General features: G+C 37.9%; 1 protein-coding gene across 2 annotated transcripts in view; it reads right to left on the reverse strand.

Moving 5' to 3' along the window:
* Positions 1-14,934, reverse strand: part of dclk1a (doublecortin-like kinase 1a) — a 55,641-nt gene that overhangs the window by 30,898 nt on the left and 9,809 nt on the right. For both annotated transcript variants that reach the window (XM_051910259.1, XM_051910262.1), the window contains exon 4: positions 3,546-3,645. In XM_051910259.1, coding sequence (XP_051766219.1) covers positions 3,546-3,645 — 100 coding nt within the window. The remainder of the gene's footprint in view (positions 1-3,545; positions 3,646-14,934) is intronic.

Genomic DNA, 14,934 nt, shown 5'->3' on the forward strand with positions numbered 1-14,934 from the left:
TTACACTGCCGCACCCAATGAATTCCTGCGTCTCGTCAGAAGATGGCGCCCGCAGCTAAATCATCAATCCTTTTTCCAAACCACTGGTCCAATGTGGGTACAACGTAATATCATACAGGTATAAATTCCCTTTTAATTGATTAGTAAATTATTTAATTCGGGTTTATACATGCTAGTTTCCATGACAGAGTTCAAGATAAATCTTTTAATTTCTACTGGAGCTGCCAGTTTGCTAAGTTTCAAATGATTATTAAACAGCAAGCACAAAATATGCAAAAGCGACAGCCCTACCAGCACTCCGAATCAGTGTCCGAATTATATCACTCATTTTCATTCTCTCCTTCAAGTGGACTATATTAGTGGAGTAAAGTAGGGATGGGGGGGAGGGGAGGCGATTTCGAACACAGCCTCGCTGTGTTGCCATGGGCTGCATCCGAAAACTTAGGCAGCGGACTTGTTGCCTGAGGGAATGACTTTGCAGGCAGCGTTTGCGCACAAAGGCACCTCACGAAACTGATTTCGGACAGACTTCTGAGGCAGCATTGCGGTTTAATGAACTACAGCAAAATAGTGCAAGCTTTGGTGATAATGAAGCGATATTTCATTACTACAATAGTAATTTATCGCTAGAAATGACATCAAAAGTGGAAAACAATGGTCAAATATGTACATTTAAACACAAACAGACCACCAACCGCAACTTTCAGATGCCAGCTTTATTTTTTAGCTCAACTGTCAAAGACTGGAAAGCACAGGATTGTGGGATATCAAAGGCAGCGAAGGATACATCTCATCTATGCTGCCTTCAAAAATCGATCTCATGAGACAGGAAGTGAAGCTAACTTTGGATTTGGACATGCCTTGATGCTTTCCTACCTTGAAATGCATCCTCAGAAGGCAGCATTTTTCTGATTTCGGATGCAGCCCTGGTTTCCTCAGCAGTAAAAGCGGAAACCGAGAAACGCAATGAGGACGTAACACGGTTTTTAATTGTGAATTTCTTTGAATTTAAATTCTGGAAACATTTGGGATAGTGTACACAAGTTAACAAAATATATAACACCATACTAGTGGTTTTTGGATATTTTAATGCAAAAATCTTACATATTGTGCCTTTAAACTAATAGCTGATTCATTATTTCAATAGTTTTTACTGTCACACCAACAAATGACTGTCTAGTCTGATTGCAATCTCAAATCCTCTTTAAAAGTTCTCTAAAACTCAAACTCTACCCGAAGATAATCCTTAAACTGAAGCACTAAATTAATCCTCCTTCAAAAACAGTCTGCTTGTTGAAGCACATTTATGCAAGTGTGATCAAAAAGATGGCAGTGCTACAAGAGAAGAAAAGGCCTTAACCCTAAATACAGATCAGAGGCTGGGGATTAAATTAGATTCTCTGCAGATGAAGTGTTGCCTATAGGCCCTCGCATGCTCCATGTTTATCTATCCCACTTTTGCTTTTTCTGCAATAACCCTGTGTACATAATACATTCAGAGAGCAATAAAACTGTGACACCAGGTGTGACAGTAAATGCCACAGTCTATTAAGGCAGGATTTCTTGAAGGGCAGGATGCCACTTCACTCTTTGTCTCCATGGAGTTACATATAGAGAGCAGGTTTCACCCCCTGACTCTCCAGTACTAACAAATCACCTCCTTATATAATACACAGTTTTAAAAATATGCTTTCTCATAATTGTTAATCACAGCCTTACATAATCGTCTTCATCAACAATAATGATTTCATAACTTTGAGTATTATGAATCAAATAAAAATGAACATGGGATATCACTGACATAGTGCTGTTATGGGCTACCATTCTGCTCATATTGTATTAAATATGCATTCTTCAGGGAAATCATTGTCATCAAAGGCTGCCATTTTGGCTCCATCCATCTCGCCATCGGCATGCTTCATATGTTCCTCTCGGCCCTGATCAAAACTCATTAGAATGGCACGTGTCCCTCTACTAGTGCCTTCATAATTAAATCTCTACGAATTATGAATCAATCGGTCAAACAGATATAGACAGATGGATTGACGGACAGACGGAAAGAGGACAGACAGAGACAGAAAGATAGATTGACAGATAGACAGACAGATAGATAGATAGATAGTTGGATGGAGAGACAAACAGACAGAAGGATAGATAGATAGACAGATAGACAGATAGATAGATAGATAGATAGACTGGAGATGGACGGAGAGATAGATGGCGAGACAGACAGTCAGATAGATAGACAGAAGAATAGATAGATAGATAGATAGATAGACTGGAGATGGACGGAGAGATAGATGGCGAGACAGTCGGATAGATAGATAGATAGATAGATAGATAGATAGATAGATAGATAGATAGATGGACGGAGAGATAGATGGATGGAAAGATAGATGGCGAGACAGACAGTTGGATGGATGGATGGATGGAGAGAAAGATGGAGAGACAGACAGACAGACAGATAGATAGATAGATAGATAGACAGATAGATAGATAGATGGAGAGAAAGATGGAGAGACAGACAGACGGACAGATAGATAGATAGATAGATAGATAGACTGGAGATAGATGGATGGAGAGATAGATGGCGAGACAGTCAGATAGATAGATAGATAGATAGATAGATGGAGAGACAGATGGCGAGACAGACAGTCAGATAGATAGATAGATAGATAGATAGATAGATAGATGGAGAGAAAGATGGAGAGACAGACAGATAGATAGATAGATAGATAGATAGATAGATAGATAGATGGAGAGAAAGATGGAGAGACAGACAGACGGACAGATAGATAGATAGATAGATAGATAGATAGACTGGAGATAGATGGATGGAGAGATAGATGGCGAGACAGACAGTCAGATAGATAGATAGATAGATAGATGGAGAGATAGATGGAGAGACAGACAGACGGACAGATAGATAGATAGATAGATAGATAGAGAGACTGGATACATAGATTGTTTTTTGCAGCCAATGAGGAAATTATGGGGCGAAACATCCAACAATAATAGAGAGAGCTCTTCCGAATACACTTCAGAAAACTGGGGCGCCTGTTCTTTACTGAGCTCACATCAGCACAGAGGAGTCAAACCGGCAACAGCCTTTGTCTCTCCACACCATTAACGAAAGGAAACCAGACAGAGCCACATATAGATTCTCATTTCCTGACAACAACAACACAACAGGAAAACATGGAGAGGAGAGGAGAGGAGAGGAGAGGAGAGGAGAGGAGAGGAGGTCTATCCATCTAGGACAAGTGGAGACAGCACAAACCCAGAAGTGGTTGGTGTAGGCGTTAAGGGGGAATATGCCTTTCTTTTATATTCCACATTTGTGGGACGAATTTTTAATGGACTCATTCATAAGTTGCTTATGAACTCATTGTTAACAGGATGTTCTTCATTCAAGATGGGACAAAGAGAAAGTTTCTGTGTAGGCGGAAGACACCATCCACACAGACCTTATGCTGATGAGATCATGATAAGTAGTGTTCTTTCGCTGAAATGAACACAAAGGCAACAACTGAAGAGCTCTTTACCGCTCTCGTCCAACAGGAAGTCATCCTGGTAACGGAACTTCTCCGGGCCGCATGCGATGAAGATGTCCTCCTCCCCGAAAAAATCTTGAAGGCACATGACCTGCGATTGGAAAGAGAGAAAGTCATTAGATCCATTACAGCATCTGAATGTCTATTAAATAATGGCTTTAGGATAGAAAACCTAATGATCAAAGAGCCCAAATAACAGATGCAGCCTTCCTCCATCAAAAACGAATGAGGTGGTTTGATCGTGATCACCACCCAGAAGGCTTTGAAGGCTTTGCTGAGCACATCTCTAATGTCTTTTTAAGATGAGTAACCACCAGCCCTGTTACTGTTGATTGCCCCTAATCAAGAAGAAGTTAGATTTACCAGCCAAGCCTCATTTCCCATCAGCCCTTTAGCTGTCTATGGGGACGGCTGCAATGAGAACCTTTTTAAAGATTGTTCATTTCAGACAATGAATCAAGGGAACAACAAGTAAACAAATGCATATATAATCAGTCTCGAGCACAGCACAAAACACACATGGGGAATACAAAGCCCCTTTTCAGGGAAGAACCATGAAATTACTCCTGTTTTGTGACAAAGTATGATTTTTAGCCCCCTACAGCATGAATAGAGAGAACAGATGATTTTTCATTAGCCAGATGGACATTGTTTATATAAACACTTAGAGAAACTTGATTTTAGTTTATTGATTTGATTCTGAGGGGACTGGAAACTGATATTGAGATTGCACTTTTTTTGCTATGTCATTCCAGTTATTATAAAATTATTTAAATGGAAATAAATGATAACTTGTGAAATGTGAATATGAGAAAACAATTTTTGCATTTTTTGATGTGGGTAGTTGCCACTTGTGTTCTCAATGATTTAAGCATGTTTCTATGCAGTTGCCAAGTATACTCTAAAAATGCTGGATCGTTTAAACCCACATTTGGGTCAAATATGGACAAACCCAATTAATTTCAAAATTTAACCCAATGGCTGGGTTTGTCCATATTTGACCCAAATTTGGGTTGAAACAACCCACGCATTTTTATATTGTTTTGTTGCTAGGCAGTTCTAAGGTGTTCTGTGTGTTTTAACACATCACTAGACAATTGTTAAAGCGTTATGAGCATTTAACACATAACTAGGCAGTTGCTAAGGTGTTCTGAATGGTATAAACTTATTTCTAGGCAGTTGCTAAGGTGTTCTGAATGGTTTAAGCACATCACTAGGCAGTTGCTAAGGTGTTCTGAATGGTTTAAGCACATCACTAGGCAGTTGCTAAGGTGTTCTAAATGGTTTAAGCACATCACTAGGCAGTTGCTAAGATGTTCTGAATGGTTTAAGCACATCACTAGGCAGTTGCTAAGGTGTTCTGAATGGTATAAACTTGTTTCTAGGCAGTTTTTTTTTTCCCCATTTCCCATTCATTCCCATGGGGGCCAAATTGACCCATGACGGAGTGCAACAAAATTCCTAAAGTCTTGGACCACTCCAATGAACACTCAATTTAAAAAAAAAAAAAAAAAAAAAAAGAATTTCGGGTCAAAATGACCTGAGGAGGAACTGCTGGCTGACAATAAATCACACTTAACTAATCTTAATCGTCTTAACTTTAAAATGCTGTAATTTACTAGGCCTATATCACGAAGGTCCACTTACTTTAAAATGTCTGGCCTCGCCACTGGTTTAAATACATTGCTGGGCAGTTGCAAAGGTGTTCTAAGTGCTTTAGCTCAGGCAGTTCCTAAAGTGTTGTAGCACAATTCTCCTCAAGCGTTTTTAGTGATTCGCTTAATCCATTCAGAACACCTTAGCAATTACCTAGCAGCATGCTAAAGCACTCAGACAACAAATTGTAAGTCTGATTGCTTCCAGATGTAATAGCACACTTCTCCTCAACAAGATGCACAATTTGAGGTATCATTCAGCACAAGCAGATGAATTATGCAGCGAAGTTCAATAGCTAGAGTTAAATGTCACAGAAGTCAAAGATTTATGCAGATCAATTTATGGCATTTTCAGGCACATTAGTTAAATGGCATGGCACAGTTTACAATATGTGATGTACTAAGATGTGAGAAAGAGAAGAAGAGGAGGATAAAAGGGACTGTTCTGAGAACTAGTTATGTCCAAAACAGCAGGAGCTCCGGCCTTAAGGATGAGAATTTTTTCTGATGTTTCTCACCAAGCGGTGTTTTAAAAACATCATAAAAACAGTTCTACACCAGGGCACGGCTCGGAAAGACCAATGGGATGAAGGTGATGCGCGAAAAGAGGTGAGAGAGAGTGAGAAAGTAAAGAGAGATGGAAGCAGCAAAGTGTCAAACCAAGACTGACGGAGATAGCTGTCTCCCAGAGCGAAAAAGTAGCTTTGATGTCGCAAAGAAATGTAAAAACAAGTTTGGTTACGCAACGACTGTGATCAGAAGTTCTCTGTCTCTCTAAGTGGAACAGACAAAGTGATAAAGCTGGCACAATAAACGGCAGAGCTATCCAAAGATTAAATGCTTACAACATGGATTCTTTCTGAACAGCAGCTTTGATGGAGTTCAGACTAATAGCTTACGCGGCGAAGTTCTGATTGTGCCACTTATACCGAAGTTAAAATTTTGGCAATGACAAAAATTTCATTTAGTGTGCTCATTCAGAGATTTAAAGTTCAAAATGTTAAATTCTTCATTGTTTTCCCTGAAAGAAAGTGTATATTTTACAGGTTAGATGGGCACAGTCTCCCCCCAAAGGTGAGTGTTTAGTCCGTTCCCGATTTACAATGCTTCAATTGCGCCATCTAGAGGAAAATGTGGGGCAGCGCATGATGGATTTGTCTCCTCTGTTGTGCTGATACTGTTCATTTGTAGAGCAATTAAAAAAACATTAAATGTTCTTCATTATTCACTGTGACCATGTGCGGGTTAGATTCATATCCATATCAATTTCCTTCCACTGAGAGGACCATATTTCCCTATTACTATAACTGAGTATTTACTTAAATGATACAGTGCAATGATTTATGAGACTACTAGGTGTCGCTGTTTACATACACTAAAAAAAGAACAGCAATGAAACTGGCCATATTTTTGCATGCAAATCTAATCGAAATGCTCTGGATTATCTTTTTTATTGACTTTTATTTTCCATCACTCTTTCACAAACAAAACCAGGTCGAAAAATTTAAAATATGTCTTATACAGCAGCCTTATCATAAGCTGTACATTTGTTTCATATTCAGTGGGGTCCAAAAGCCTGACACCACACTGAAAATCTTGGATTCAAATGATTAATCATACAAATTATATTTTAAATTCAATTATAATATTAATTACATTATAATTTAACATAGAAATTTAACACAAAGTTTAAAACAAAGATACTCTATACCCTAAAAATGTGAAAAAAAAAAATGAAGTTAAGGTGTTTTTGGAAAAAAAAAAAATGCTGATCTAATATAATTTGAAACAACAACAACAACAAAATTAAATGAGAAAAATGCAATCTTTGACTTTTAGACCCCACTGAATAAACGAAACTAAATTTTGTGTTTTGCAATATTTCTTTTCAAATATGAGAACACAGATGAATGTATTTTTTACAGAGAAATAATTTGAAGCCTGCAGGACTAGGTCTCTTGATACAAATGAAATGTCTCTTTGTATTATGTTAAAACAAATGAAATCTCTCTTTAAGGCAGTGTTTTGCTGCAGTACAGATGCTCCATCTTGTTCTCACCCACGGCTCTGCTAATTCAGCAAGAAAAGAAAAAAAAACTGTGATATGCTATTTTTATCACTCTCATGGAAGTTTCACAGAGGAGCAGAACTCTGTACAAAATGTTTGAAACTACTTGAGGAACTGAACAGAAAGTGGGGCCAGCATGGGTTATATATAGCTGCACAGGTACACTATGCCGTCATCAAAAAGGAGGACAATACGAAGGACACAAAAAGATCTTCTTTAATCCAAAATGAAGGTGATGTAAAAACCAGCATTTATATTTTATATTACATTATGCGAAATTGGGAATTGGGAAAATTGATCCCAGACCAGACATTTTTTCTTTAACATGCATTATATATGGCAGAACCATATTTCACCAAATGCACCATGTTCCTGGATCAACATCTTTGTTGATGCTGGAACAACATTCCAATCAACCAATCAGATTTGAGGGACAAGTTTACAGTTTATTTCAAGTTTAGACTTACAACCAGGGTTAGGTGCTTCTACATCAGTGTTATTCACATATCATTTCCCTCTGGTTTTAGGTTAGGTGCAGAGGTAGGGATATGGTTAGGTTTAAATTTTCGGACAGGAATGTTATTCCAGGATCAACAAAATATGTTGACCCAGGAACGCATCAAACTGGGCAAAATCAGGACGTGCCATGATATGAGCCCAGGGCGGTGTGCTACATAGAGGCTGTGTTAACATCTCTGTGACAAAAACACACTCTTACATGTATAATGACCCAGAACAAATGCAAACAACCTCTTAACAGGGTTAAATAAATTGTGCCCCTCTGTTCTCAGGGAGAATGAGAGCAGTGTTTGTTCAGGAGGAGAGTGTTGTGTAAACAACAAGCTGGGATTCTGACAGCTGGCGTGAACCAGAGGAACTGATACCTGACAACTCTCTCTCTCTTTCTCTTTAATCTCACCCAACTGAAAGGTGACTAAAATACAGACATTTTGCACTACTACTACCAAAAAAAAAAGTCATGACAGTTTAACTTTTTGTATCTATTGATTTTATTTAAATAATCAAAATGCATTTATTCAAATTGTTCATAATCACCATGAGTCTGGTTATTGTGTATTTAAAACAAATTCAGTTTACTACTACTATTACAGAAATCTTTTGTTTCTTACCATTTCATTTATGTATCATGACTGACAAATATACATCACATGAAGTTTATTAGTTTGTTTGTTAAATAAACAATGTGTAATCCAAATGGATGGAAATTTTATATACAATTCAAATACATAAATCTTAAAATTAAGCCTATATATGTCAGATTCATGTTCCATTCTATGTCCTCGTTTGTTTCTATAGTTACGTATTAGTTTCACCTGCATCTAGTTTGGTTTCCTCTGTTCTAACCCTGTGTTTTAGTTGTTCTTAGTCAGTTTTCATTTAAATTTAGTGTGGTTTGGGTTATTCTCTGAGTGATCTCCTGCGTGTTCTTTATGAGTGCCTTTGGATTATTAATAAAGACTGTTTGTTTTGTTACTCCGACATCTCATTTGTGCATGCTGCAAACCACTCATGACAATATATAATATATATTATTTATATAATTTTGAGTGTACTGTCACCCAGCAATACGTGTACTTATGACTCTTACTTACAATACCTCTCACAAAACTTGATCTCTACATTTGAAGCTAACTTTAACATGAAATTACTCAATTAACTACTGCTAAAAAATTTTAAAGGCTCTATTACTTAAAACAATGCCTAAATGGGCATTTCCAAGTTTTTCTTTACAATAACTTTGCACCAATTAGTAAACAACAGTGCTGTTATTGTTAACTAAAACTAAAGCTATTTAAAAAAATTGAATTAAAATTGTAATAGCAAAATATAAATAATAGACGAAAACTTATAAACTTAAAAAAAGAAAAATAACAACAACAAATTAGATATGTTGCCTTGGCAGATAACTGAAATAAAATAAGTTGAAGCACTAAAAATACCAAAAACTAAACAAACTTAAGTGCTGTATAACGATTAATCGCATCCAAAATAAAAGTTTGTGTTTACATAATATACGTGTGTGTACTGTGTATATTTATTATGTATATATAAATACACACTTATACATGTACAGTATATATTTAAGAAATATTTACATTAATTTATATTATATATAAATATAATATATTTTTGTTAAATATATACATGCATGTGTGTGTATTTATGTATACATAATAAATATACACAGTACACACACATATATTACGTAAACGCAAACTTTTATTTTGGATGCGATTAATCACGATTAATCGTTTGATAGCACAAAAAAACTAAAATTAAAATGAAAACTGAAAATATTAAAAGCTAATTCAAAATATTAATAAATACTATAACAGTATATAAATAATACTAAAATATCACTGGTCCACAATAAGAACAATAATGTGTTTTAAGAAAATAATATTGACCTTTAAAACTATTTATTTAAACTGTCTTCCCATACATAAATGTTGGTGGTTAGACAAACGGAAAGCCCCGCCCCAAACTCATGCCATTGGTTGAGCCAGGGTTGCTATGTCAGGCTGATCAGAGCCAGTGTTTTTACTTTTCACTGAACCAACAAACAGATTACTGATAGTAGTATCTGCATATTAAACCGAGAAAGTAGAAAGTATTCAACATAAAAAAAGCCCCACTTCAACTTTAAACACTGCAGCATTTCACAGACAGTCCTCTGGTAACCTCATTATCCTGAGCGGCGCTGTCCTTGGTGCTGAGCGTCTAGCACTGCAACAGAGACCTTCTTTCCATCACCAAACGAACAGACCCACAAGATGTTTATACCATGTGTTTGCTGGCAAGAGACAGAAACAAGCTATGTCTAATGTGGAGAAAAATAACAAGTGCCTCAAAAGTACAGCCATAGACACAACAAACAAAAACAAAGGCAAAAGTGCCTCCTCCCTTTCTCAAAGAACTCATTCAGGGTTAAAGTGCAAGTCTTGAGTAACCAGACTGGTGGTTAATCCCGTTAGTATCAGGTGATGGGACCCAGATTAGTTGTCCCGGTCAAGAGGGCAGAGAGGAATCTTTTGCCATGGGTGAAGACAAAGGTGAAGTAATGTGAAGGATCAAACAAGATGCCAGCTCATGCTTTCACACTCATCCTCAGCCCATGTGGACGCCCACCGACCTGCACATGCGTGCGTGTGTAAAGCAGCAGGGAGTCTGTAGGGGCAGAAATGTAGAACATCACGCCGCAAGCTCATATACAGCCATCCTACACACATATGTGCGTGTTTGTGTGGGTGTTTGTGTGTGTAAATGTGCGTAGAGGGAGTGAGGGCCTAACAAAATGAGGCGGTATGACAGCATTATGATCGTGGGAGGCCCATGTCTCATCAAAACAGGCTGGTCCTTAAGCAGAAGAAGCCCATCAGACAACAGATTGAATTATTGCCCACCTCCATCTGAGTGTTCCTCAAGCCCCCGCACAGTGTTCAAAATAACTGCTGTCTTTTAGCTTGTTTTGCTTTCGGATGAGATGAAACGCAAGATGAATTTGACGCCCTGACATTTGATAATGTCAAATCTGAACCTGCTGACATCTTTTAGGTCCAGGAATTTCTTTCTTCTGTGGAACACAAAAGGAGATGTTAGGCAGGATGTTCGCACATTCTTGTTTTTCCATATAATGAAACAATTTAGGTGATCTCTCATGCTCCAAAAAGAGCACAATATCATCATAAAAGCACCATTACACTTTTCCATGTGCCTTGTGAAGACTTCTGAAATCACACGACAGCTTTCTCAACACTGAAAATATGGCACTTTAAGATGCATGTCACTATGTTTGATGCAAAATAAGTGTCAGAAGGTTTTTCACAACAAAAAAAATGGGGGTCAGTAAGATATTTTAAAAAAAAAGTATGCTTTTATTCAGCAAGATGCATTAAATTGATCAAAAGTGACAGTAAAGACATTTATAAATGTTAGCAAAAGTTTCTATTTTTTTTTTTTTTTAATGCTGTTCTTTTGAACTGAAAAATGAAAAAAAAATAAAATAAATAAATAAATACATCCACAAAAATATTAAGATGCACAAATCAGCATATTAGAATGATTTGTGAAGGATCATGTGACACCGAAGACTGGAGTAGTGAAGCTGATCAAATAAATGAAGACTTGGTGAGCATAAGAGACTTCTTTAAAAAACATTAAAAAAATCACCAAAGTTTTGAAAAGTAGTGTAAATTTTAGTCTGTTCATCACACAAAACTATTGTATGACTTTGGAAGTTGTATGGACATCTTTTAAGGTGCTTTTTTGGTCATTTTTAAAGCATAAGCAGCCTAAAAGATTTACCTAATATATCTATTATGTTTCATGGAAGAAAGAATATCACGCATGTTTGACACAGTTCTCATATTGGTGCGCACTGTTCCTTTAAGAGCACCAGGAGTCAAGGGAACAGAGCCCTAATAATGTCACTGTCTGCTATAATCTGGAGCTTCTTCAGATGAATTAGCTGCCATCTTGATCTCCTAAATCAGGCCTGCTAAATGCCGACCAGACTACAAGAGCAGTTACATAAGATCTCAATTACATAAGACAGATTCTATGTCAGAAGTGGGAGGAGATTATTATTACAGAACTGCGGCGAACGATAAAAATCTTGTCCCTCGAGAAAAGGCTGCAGGAAAAGATGTAGCTTCAGATGATCAGACTGTTCTTTCTGTTGCGCTCGCTCTCTTTTTGATGATAGTCTCACCAGACAGTCTCTCATTAGAAAGTTCAGTGTGGACGTTATTATTACAGAACACATTAAAAGATAAGGGTATGATAATGATGATTATGATGAATTAATTATGAGCGTTTCTCAAAGAGATCATTTTCAAAAGTCATCTAAGAACTTTTAAAGCAGCAACACTTACAAATACACAACACTTAAAGAAAAACAAAATAGAAAACAAAATGAAAAACAGAACAAAACAAAAATATTGAAACGAAACAAAACAAACAAAACAAAACAGACATTTAGAGCCAGTAGGGGTGCTTGAGTTAACAAGACAGATATAAATGTCCCTAATTCTTTTTTCGGCTTTCCTTGTGTGCGGTTTTGGCAGCCGACATGCATTAAAATGATTTGCATCAAGAGCTCATTTGCTGAGCAGACACACACACAGAGCTTTCATGCCCAAACACAAGCTGTCGACACAAAAGTTCTCATACTTGTATCCACACACTCACACCTGGTTGGAGTGACTCAGCAAAAGCAGCAGACTGACTAGAATCAGATCTCCAGATACCTGCTGTCTGACACACTACAGCATACTCAGAATAAATGAGGATGGACGAGCTAAACCAGCAACTGCAATTTATTTTGTGCGGGGCTGTTTATTTTCAAATGCTGTCTGTGTTGTTGTAGCACCAAGTTTTTGAAATGAATTATGCAAATCAGATAACAACGCAAACATGCTCACAAAATCTGTGTCGAAAGCAATCTGCATGGCAAAATTCTCCATCTTAAAGGGTTAGTTCACCCAAAAATGAAATTTCTGTCATTAACTACTCACCATCATGTCGTTCCACACCCGTAAGACCTTCGTTCATCTTCGGAACACAAATTAAGATATTTTTGATGAAATCCGAGAGTTTTTTTATCCCCCATAGAAAGCAACATAATTACCACATTCAAGGTCCGGAAAAGTACCTTTACTACCTTTCTGGGCCTTGAATTACGGTAATTATGTTGCTTTCTATGGAGGATTAAAAAAAAAAAAAAACTCTCGGATTTCATCAAAAATATCTTAATTTGTGTTCCGAAGATGAACAAAGGTATTACGGATGTGGAACAACATGAGGGTGAGTACTTAATGACAGAAATTTCATTTTTGCGTGAACTAACCCTATAAGAGTCAATTGTGAGTTCAAAGTTACCAGAGAATGCAACAGACTGGCGTACTTGGCGGTCGTTCACACAGAACACGATTTTGCAATTTCTTTCTATGTAAACGTTCTAGACGGATGTGTTTGACCATTGCGCTCATGTCTTTTACAGCACTCTGTGCGCGACACAGAACGTGTTTAAGAACGTGTGATGCAGGGCAGTGGAATGCCCTGCATCTCACGTTGTGTGTTTCTTAAAAGTTAAACTTTTAAACTTTAACGTGAGTGCCGCATTTTTAGAACGCTATGTCATGGGCGAGACGCTGCAAAAAGAAACGAGCGCAGCAGTCAAACATGTCCGCCTAGAGCAGTTTTACATAGAAAACCAATGGAAAAACAGTGCATTGGAACGCGAAAACACATTCTGTAAGAACGGCCCCTCAGAACACTGTCAAGGCACCTGAATCGGCTCATGGCAGACCAACAGCGTTGAGTGTTGTGAATAAGCCTCTATCTATAATAAGTCTAATTTACATAGAAAGGAAGGAGGCTGTTTGCTGAAAAGAATGACAATGACTTTATACAATTTGTTTAATACAGCACAGCGCTATTGCAGCACATTTAGCACCACGTACAAAAGTGGCACAATTTGCCTCTTTATTTTTTACTAAATACAGTACATGAGAACATTACTGAAACCCAGATTAATCTTCAGTCTTAGATTGGGTTGTTAATCCAGATTTGGATTTTAATATGGATTTAACTCACCAGGAAACAAAGAAATTCTGCTGACTACAATAACTGGGGACAGCGAGACCATATGCCAAAGGCAGAATATCTGGCCATTTCATTGGACAGGAGGGGAACGAGAGGTGAGGATAGCTTGAGAGGGGGTAAATGGCCCTCCAGACAATGGAGACTGAAAGACATGGCTAATTAAGCAGGGTGTGTGTATGCAATGGTGCGGAAAATCAGTTATGTCCATACGACAAACTCCAGGAAGAGTGAACACATGAGTGATTGCCGATTACACGCCTGCTATGTCTCTGTCTCGGCCTGAAGCATATGCCAGAGGTCATTAAGAATTGGTTGCAGTATGCAGGACACGTCTGCCTGGTTATTTATGTGTGTGTGTGTGTGTGTTTGTGTGTGTGTGTGTATATGTGTGTGTCTGTGTTAGAAGTCTGTGTGTTTGTGTAGCTTTATATCTTGTGTGTAAGTGTGTGTGTGTGTGTAAATATAGGCTTAACGAATAAGAAGAAGAGAGCAATGTCCGCGGCCTTAAACCACTTATCGTACATCTACCTCTCCCTCAGACTGAACTCCCCACACACTCCGACACACACTACTGCCCACAGTGACGTCACAAAGGCTCAGGCCGTTACTAAGCAACTGGATCACATCGTCATAGAAACTGTTGAAAGGGGGGGTTGATCAGTTTCTTTAGAAGGAGAGATCATAAGGGAGCAAAAAGCATGGATAAAATTAGCTCATGTCCAAAGTCCTGTCCTTTGTGAGGAAAGACAAACCACAACTGCGATAGTTTCTAGTACACTGCATAGTGAAGATGTGTGAGAAAGTCAGAGACGGACCAAGCCAGGGACATTTGGAGAGGCATGGTTGCAGACAATGTTAAACGGGTTAGTTCTGACACATGTTAATTATGAATTTCAGCTGCATGCCCTCTTTGCTCCCATCTGTCAGCAGTGTCCTCCAGCAGCATTGCACCACAAGCTAAAATCTGAGCCTGCACTCAGCAGAACCAGAAATGGATCCAGGTCCAGGATCCAGGTCAGTGGCCATCTGA

This window comes from Ctenopharyngodon idella, chromosome 10, assembly GCF_019924925.1.
Source record: "Ctenopharyngodon idella isolate HZGC_01 chromosome 10, HZGC01, whole genome shotgun sequence".
Lineage (NCBI taxonomy): Eukaryota > Metazoa > Chordata > Actinopteri > Cypriniformes > Xenocyprididae > Ctenopharyngodon > Ctenopharyngodon idella.